Source organism: Lutjanus erythropterus, chromosome 3 (genome assembly GCF_056507025.1).
Source record: "Lutjanus erythropterus isolate fLutEry1 chromosome 3, fLutEry1.hap2, whole genome shotgun sequence".
NCBI classification, from domain to species: domain Eukaryota; kingdom Metazoa; phylum Chordata; class Actinopteri; order Lutjaniformes; family Lutjanidae; genus Lutjanus; species Lutjanus erythropterus.
In genome coordinates this window covers 231300-240000 of record NC_139319.1, presented here as the reverse complement: position 1 = coordinate 240000, position 8701 = coordinate 231300, and the positions used below count along the sequence as shown (strand labels likewise).

The following is an 8701-nucleotide window of genomic DNA, read 5'->3' as shown; positions in this document are numbered from 1 at the left end:
GCTCGTCTCTGTCTGTCTGTCTGTCTGTCTGTCCACACACCCGTTATTATAAAATAACTATTGCACACAAAAGCTGTCACAGTCTTTTATTGTGAAAACACCTCAGACTGAACAAGACAGGACATGTGACAGAATAAAACCAGAGGACTAACCAGACGCGAAGAAAGACGTCGACAGAACAGCTGACAGTGAAAATTTTAAAGGAAACATAAAACTCTGACAGATGTTAAAATAACATTCAAAATAAAAGGGTTAAAAAGAGCTGAAGTTTTCAAAATAAAACTAATAAAGCTAACTTACTGAGAGTACAACATGAGAAAATAATCTTTATCACAGACGTCAGAGACAAAACTCACCCTGTCTGCCTCCCTGTGGAGCTCCGGATAAACATCACCCTGCCAACACAGGAGACCAATCAATCAACCAATCAATGGATCAATCACTTACTCTGTAGTCCAGGTCACTCACTGTACATGTAATAAATATCCAGGATAAGAAAAGATGTCTCCATCCTTTGAACAGTCGTCTAATTTTCTAGTTTTTATGGACTTCAGATTTTAAATGTTTTTCTATTTATTCTGGTCATGTTTTTAATGTTGACCTGGTCAGAGGGATTATGGGAAATGTATTTTACCAGAATGTGGACCACAGTTGGAACCAGGCTGGCCAGCGCTCCCTGAGGAGCCTGAAGAACCTCGGCACAGAACCGAACTGCCCGCCGCAGAATCCTCCTCAACACCAACCTGATACACAGCAAACACACAGAAAAACAACAACACGTCATCATCAGCTGATTGGCTGGCCCTGGTGATGTGACAGCTGATTGGTCGAGGACTCACTCTGCTCCTGACATGCCCGGATAGACGCCGTCTGCGATGCAGACTGATAACGTGCGGGCGTGGTCTGCCACTACTCGATACGCCATGTCCACCTTCCCCTCGTCTGCTGCCCCCGTCCTGCCACCATACGGCCCCACCCTCGACCTCTGAGGACAGACACATCACCATGACAACAGGAAACTGTCAATCAAATCTCACTACACCTGGTCCACGATAAGAACACAACATGCAGTCTAATGTGCAGGTGAGATGGTGTCATGTTGTATTAGACACCTGGTGGATGGCGTGTACCTGGTGGATGGATGGCGTGTACCTGGTGGATGGCGTGTAACTGGTGGATGGCGTGTACCTGGTGGATGGATGGCGTGTACCTGGTGGATGTTTTGTACCTGGTGGATGGCGTGTACCTGGTGCATGTTTTGTACCTGGTGGATGGATGGCGTGTAACTGGTGGATGGCGTGTACCTGGTGGATGGCGTGTAACTGGTGGATGGCGTGTAACTGGTGGATGGCGTGTACCTGGTGGATGGCGTGTAACTGGTGGATGGCGTGTACCTGGTGGATGGCGTGTACCTGGTGGATGGCGTGTACCTGGTGGATGGATGGCGTGTACCTGGTGGATGGCGTGTACCTGGTGGATGGATGGCGTGTACCTGGTGGAAGGCGTGTAACTGGTGGATGGCGTGTACCTGGTGGATGGATGGCGTGTACCTGGTGGATGGCGTGTACCTGGTGGATGGATGGCGTGTACCTGGTGGATGGATGGCGTGTACCTGGTGGATGTTTTGTAACTGGTGGATGGCGTGTACCTGGTGGATGGATGGCGTGTACCTGGTGGATGTTTTGTACCTGGTGGATGTTTTGTACCTGGTGGATGGCGTGTACCTGGTGGATGGTGTGTACCTGGTGGATGGATGGCGTGTACCTGGTGGATGGCGTGTACCTGGTGGATGGATGGCGTGTACCTGGTGGATGGATGGCGTGTACCTGGTGGATGTTTTGTAACTGGTGGATGGCGTGTACCTGGTGGATGGATGGCGTGTACCTGGTGGATGTTTTGTACCTGGTGGATGTTTTGTACCTGGTGGATGGCGTGTAACTGGTGGATGGCGTGTACCTGGTGGATGTTTTGTACCTGGTGGATGGCGTGTAACTGGTGGATGGCGTGTACCTGGTGGATGGATGGCGTGTACCTGGTGGATGGATGGCGTGTACCTGGTGGATGTTTTGTACCTGGTGGATGTTTTGTACCTGGTGGATGGCGTGTAACTGGTGGATGGCGTGTACCTGGTGGATGTTTTGTACCTGGTGGATGGCGTGTACCTGGTGGATGTTTTGTACCTGGTGGATGGCGTGTACCTGGTGGATGGCGTGTACCTGGTGGATGGATGGCGTGTACCTGGTGGATGGCGTGTAACTGGTGGATGGCGTGTACCTGGTGGATGGATGGCGTGTACCTGGTGGATGGCGTGTAACTGGTGGATGGCGTGTACCTGGTGGATGTTTTGTACCTGGTGGATGGATGGCGTGTACCTGGTGGATGTTTTGTAACTGGTGGATGGCGTGTAACTGGTGGATGTTTTGTACCTGGTGGATGGCGTGTACCTGGTGGATGGCGTGTAACTGGTGGATGTTTTGTACCTGGTGGATGGCGTGTAACTGGTGGATGGCGTGTACCTGGTGGATGGCGTGTACCTGGTGGATGTTTTGTACCTGGTGGATGGCGTGTAACTGGTGGATGGCGTGTACCTGGTGGATGGCGTGTACCTGGTGGATGGCGTGTACCTGGTGGATGGCGTGTACCTGGTGGATGGCGTGTACCTGGTGGATGTTTTGTACCTGGTGGATGGCGTGTAACTGGTGGATGGCGTGTACCTGGTGGATGGCGTGTACCTGGTGGATGGATGGCGTGTACCTGGTGGATGGCGTGTAACTGGTGGATGGCGTGTACCTGGTGGATGGCGTGTAACTGGTGGATGGTGTGTACCTGGTGGATGTTTTGTACCTGGTGGATGGATGGCGTGTACCTGGTGGATGTTCTGTACCTGGTGGATGGATGTTTTGTACCTGGTGGATGGCGTGTACCTGGTGGATGGCGTGTACCTGGTGGATGTTTTGTACCTGGTGGATGGCGTGTAACTGGTGGATGGCGTGTAACTGGTGGATGGCGTGTACCTGGTGGATGGATGGCGTGTACCTGGTGGATGGCGTGTACCTGGTGGATGGCGTGTACCTGGTGGATGGCGTGTAACTGGTGGATGGATGGCGTGTACCTGGTGGATGGCGTGTACCTGGTGGATGGCGTGTAACTGGTGGATGGATGGCGTGTACCTGGTGGATGGATGGCGTGTACCTGGTGGATGGCGTGTACCTGGTGGATGGCGTGTACCTGGTGGATGGCGTGTAACTGGTGGATGGATGGCGTGTACCTGGTGGATGGCGTGTACCTGGTGGATGGCGTGTACCTGGTGGATGGATGGCGTGTACCTGGTGGATGGCGTGTAACTGGTGGATGGCGTGTACCTGGTGGATGGATGGCGTGTACCTGGTGGATGGCGTGTACCTGGTGGATGGCGTGTACCTGGTGGATGGCGTGTAACTGGTGGATGGATGGCGTGTACCTGGTGGATGGCGTGTACCTGGTGGATGGCGTGTAACTGGTGGATGGATGGCGTGTACCTGGTGGATGGCGTGTACCTGGTGGATGGCGTGTAACTGGTGGATGGCGTGTAACTGGTGGATGGATGGCGTGTACCTGGTGGATGGCGTGTACCTGGTGGATGGCGTGTAACTGGTGGATGTTTTGTACCTGGTGGATGGCGTGTACCTGGTGGATGGCGTGTACCTGGTGGATGGCGTGTAACTGGTGGATGGATGGCGTGTACCTGGTGGATGGCGTGTACCTGGTGGATGGCGTGTAACTGGTGGATGGATGGCGTGTACCTGGTGGATGGCGTGTACCTGGTGGATGGCGTGTAACTGGTGGATGGCGTGTACCTGGTGGATGTTTTGTACCTGGTGGATGGCGTGTACCTGGTGGATGGCGTGCAGCAGTGGTGTGAACAGGTCGGTGTCGTAGTTGGATCTCTTCCCCTGCAGGACGCTCACCAGTCTCTCTAGTCCCATCCCAGTATCCACACTGAACTGGGGCAGCAGCCGCAGACTGTGGTCCAGCTCTCTGATACAAACACACACACGGTTATACTGGGAGCTGACCAGTCCAACCAGTTAAAATAAAAAAAAATAAATTTAGTTTTTAAATGAGTTTTATTGAGAATATAGAATATTTATATGTGTGTATTAGATGTAAATCGTTCACACTGAGCCGAGAGACAAAAACATTCAGTCATTTTGTTCTCTGGGTTCTCCGTTAATGTTTTACAGTGAACTGGTCTGAACCTGTTGTACTGCATGAAGACCAGGTTCCAGATCTCGACCACGTCGGGCGTGTCGGCGTTGACGAGCGCCGAGGCGTCCCGTCCTCCCACGTGGTCGTAGTGGATCTCAGTGCAGGGGCCGCAGGGGCCCGAGTCCCCCATCTCCCAGAAGTTCTCCTTCAGACCAAAGGGCCGCAGGCGCCCAGGAGGAACCCTGAGAACGAGACAGACCAGTCACATGACCGATGCACTGTAAAAACTAGACGGGGATTTAGCGACTGGTCTTTTCTCATTAACTGAACATAAAGATACGTTTGATTCGTCAGTATTTGATGGCATTTCCAAAATCTGTGTGAGTCTGCATCCACTGCTCCACATTTCCTCCAGCATGGAAAGTCTGTGCCCTTATACTCATTCTGGACTTCAGTGTCATAAAAAAAACGGATGAAAGTCCCTCCGTATCTGAGAACTGGTGGATGTCTGATGAGTTTTCATATCTCGCCAATCCTCACCTGACATGTTCACGTTTAGTGTTTGTTTTTTTGTAGCAGCAGGTGTGAGCGGGGACGTACCCGAGGTCCAACCAGATCTGTCGGGTCTCTTCATCAGCTGGTAGACCCGATCCAGAATCTCCAGCAAAGTATGACACGTAGAGTCTGTCTGCAGGTATCCCATAATGCTCTGTGAGGAGGCTCCACGCCATCTGACACGCCTCCTCCTGCACACACACACACACACACACACACACACACACACACACACAGACACACACACACAGACACACACACACACACACACACACACACAGACACACACACACAGACACACACACACACACACACACACACACACACACACACAGACACACACACACAGACACACACACACACACAGACAGACAGACAGACAGACAGACACACACACACACACACACACACACACACAGACAGACACACACACACACACACACACACACACACACACAGACACACACACACACACACATACACACACACACACACACACACACACACAGACACACACACACAGACACACACATACACACACACACACACACACACACACACACACACACACACACACACAGACACAGACACACACACACACACACACACACACAGGCTGTTACTGTGATGATGAACACAGTCAGCAGGAGGTCATCTTCCTCCTCCTCCTCCTCACCTTGAAGTAGTCTCCAAACGACCAGTTTCCCAGCATCTCAAAGAAGGTGTGATGGTACACGTCTCGCCCTACGTCCTCCAGGTCGTTGTGTTTGCCGCCGGCACGAACACATTTCTGACTGTTGACCACGCGGCGGTATGAGGACATCTCGCTGCGAGGGTCCACTGTCCCCAAGAAGATGGGCTTAAACTGAGAACAGAGACCAAAGTTTGCATAACATGTCAGAGAATATTGAAAAATGTTGATCAATGTTTCCAAAACACAGAGACGATGTCCTAAGATGTCTTCTCTGTCCACAAACCAAAAAACCAGAAAATATTCAGACTGACGAAGCTGAAATCAGAGAATTTTAAGAAATATATATACGTGTGTGTGTGTGTGTGTGTGTGTGTGTGTGTGTGTGTGTGTGTGTGTGTGTGTTATATACACTACTGGTCAAAAGTTTTAGAACACCCCAATTTTTCCAGTTTTTTTATTGAAATTCAAGCAGTTTAAGTCCAATGAATAACTTGAAATGGTACAAAGGTCAGTGTTGAACTGGAGGAGGTTAAAAAAAGGTAAAGCTGCCAAAAACTGAAAAATAATGTTCATTTCAGAAATATACAACAAGGCCTTTTTCAAGGAACAAGAACTGTGTTAACAACTGAAAGATGTTCTGCAGCAACGGAGGTTGATCAAGTCTTGAAAGTTGGTGCTACTGATTCCTACAGGTGTCCCAACTTTTCTTGGTTCCTTAAAAACCCCTCTGTCTGCAAAAAAGTACTGCTGGAACACACTGTGGAACCACACCCTCAGGAACAGTACTGCACTGCAGAAAGTGGTGTGTTGCTATAAAAATGGAAAGAAAAAGGCAGTTAACAATGGAAGAGAGACAGACCATCATAACACTTTCAAATGTAGGTCTTTCCTACAGAGAAATAGTGAAGAAAGTCATGTAACCTGTGGTTTGAACCTGACAGGTCAGGAATTCATCCTACAGCAGGATAATGACCCAAAACATAAGAACAAGCTGTACCTGAACTACCTTAGAAAAAAGAACGAGATGGTGAGCTTGAAAACACGGAGTGGATCAACAGAGTCTGCAGACTGAGCTGGTTTGGGATGAACTGGACAGAAGAGTGAAAGTAAAGCAACCAACAAGAGCCACACATTTATGAGAACTTCTGCAGAACTTTCTGAAGAATATTTGATTTCCATTGTAGAAAAAAATGCCACGAGTGTGTTCAGCTGTTCTGTCTGCCTGAGGTGATGAGTCCAGAGTTTAGAAAACATTTGGTTTAGAAATTCATTCCATCTAAAATCAATCTAAAATCTTCTTTTATTTATTTAACATTTATATTAATAAAATGTTTGGTGCTTGAATTACATATATACATATAATATATATATACATATAATATATATATATATATATATATATATATATATATATATATATATATATATATATATATATATATATATATACATATATATATAATATGTAGTTTTTATCTCTGTTCAAACAAACATTGTTGAAGGAAGAAGAAGAGGAGAACATAGAGCTGACAGGACGCACTCTTATTTTGACAGGACGCACTCTTATTTTGACACAGTTAGTTAACAGCCGCAGGTGTTACAGACCGGGACAGACCAGAACAGACCGGAGCGGGTCCACACTGACCTGGTTCATGCCCGCATTAACAAACAGCAGGCTCGGGTCTCCTCTGGGTCGGACCGGGGAGGACGGAACCAGCAGGTGTCCGTGTTTCTGCCGGAAGAAGTCCAGGAAGGCGCTGCGTATCCGGACAGCGGGCAGCTCCGGAGCTCCGCAGACGCTGAAGGAGCTCTCTGAGCGGGCAGAGAGGAGGCAGGACGGCCCGCTGACAGGCCGGAGCCTCCTGAGGAACGGGCCGAACATGAGGAGCTCAGAGCGGGTCAAAGAGTCACAGAACCGGGCTGAACCTGATCCATGGTGACCCTCTCAAACACACACACACTGCAGGCTGTCTTGATGCGCATGCGCACTCTGACTCCTCTTCTTTTACTGGAGAATGTGACGCAGTGGAGCTTTACCGCCACCTGCTGTTCAACCTGCTCAGTCCTCCTGTCAATCAGCTCACGTATTGATTATTGATCAGCTTACACATCAGCTTCCTGATAAATATATTGTATGCACATATTGTTGATGCGGAGAATAAGGCACATATTTTTACATACTCTTATTGTATATATTTTGTTCTATTATTGTTATATTGTAGTAGAATTGTAAATCTAACCTTTTTTTTTCATTTTCCATTTCTTATAATTACTCTTTGTTTTATATTTTTCTGCATCTGTAACTTGACCAGTTTCCACCCGGGGATCAATAAAGTATTTCTGATTCTGATTTAATTATTAAATAATAATAAAATTATTGTCGTACAAATAAATAAAATATAAAATAAATAAATCAATTCTGTTTACTTTTTTGTTTTATTTTGTCACACAAGAGCAAACAGACTGAAGAAGACATGAAACATGAAATTCACACAGATAAAAACATTCACATTAAAGGGGAAGTTCACCATTTTTCCAGTGTGTTGACAGTAAATGTGTTGAGCTGGTTGTTCAGATCGGCCCTGACAGGTCGGCTTATATATGATGTCTTTTTATTTACCCTGAGACAGCGCCCTGCTGCATCCTGTAGGGCTCTTTTTCCCTCACAGGATGGTGAAGTCCTGTTCTATGGCAGAAATACTCAACATATGGTCCGAGGGTCACATCTGGTCCCTGATAGGCTGTAGCGTGGCCCTCTGATCATTTTCTAATTCACACTGAAAACAAGCTGATTCAAAGGACGGAAGGAAGGATGTGTCAGTGTTGCATGATGGGATAATGAGTCTGTTAACAGTCAGAGCAGGAAAAGAATAGAGGACTATTCTGATCTATAAATGAGTATTTTATAATAAAAACATTTAAATCTGCTCTTCATTCTGTGGCTGCAGGATCACTTTATGTTTATGAATCTCTCCAACAGTTCAGTGATTATTTCATGTTGTATAAACTCTTTGAAATGATTGAATTCAGTTACACTTATTAAATGCAGTAAAATATCTGATCTGTGAAACTGCTTTTTTTTCTTTTTTGACACAGTAGAATCAGATCAATATTCATATCAGCCTGGATTTCATGACGTCCGTGTGCTCCACCTATTATTCAAGTCATTTCCTTATTTTCATTATCAATTATCTGCTGATCATTTTCTTGATTAACTGATTAATTGATTGGTCCATAAAATGTCAGAAAACGGTGAAAGTAAAG

At 47.2% G+C, this 8701-nt stretch overlaps 1 protein-coding gene across 3 annotated transcripts in view; it reads right to left on the bottom strand.

The window, feature by feature from the left end:
- aars2 (alanyl-tRNA synthetase 2, mitochondrial (putative)) overlaps positions 1-7634 on the bottom strand; it is a 15655-nt gene extending 8021 nt beyond the window's left edge. Inside the window, exons 1-8 of one of the 3 annotated variants that reach the window (XM_084714504.1) lie at positions 7083-7634; positions 5420-5608; positions 4789-4934; positions 4239-4430; positions 3873-4017; positions 840-985; positions 635-743; positions 357-395 (exon numbers count right to left, since the gene is read on the bottom strand). In XM_084714504.1, the coding sequence (XP_084570630.1) occupies positions 357-395; positions 635-743; positions 840-985; positions 3873-4017; positions 4239-4430; positions 4789-4934; positions 5420-5608; positions 7083-7319 (1203 nt within the window). In that variant the 5' untranslated portion in view covers positions 7320-7634. The remainder of the gene's footprint in view (positions 1-356; positions 396-634; positions 744-839; positions 986-3872; positions 4018-4238; positions 4431-4788; positions 4935-5419; positions 5609-7082) is intronic. The other 2 variants (XM_084714502.1, XM_084714503.1) reach the window with 2 other exon arrangements.
- Between the last annotated feature and the right edge of the window lie 1067 nt (positions 7635-8701).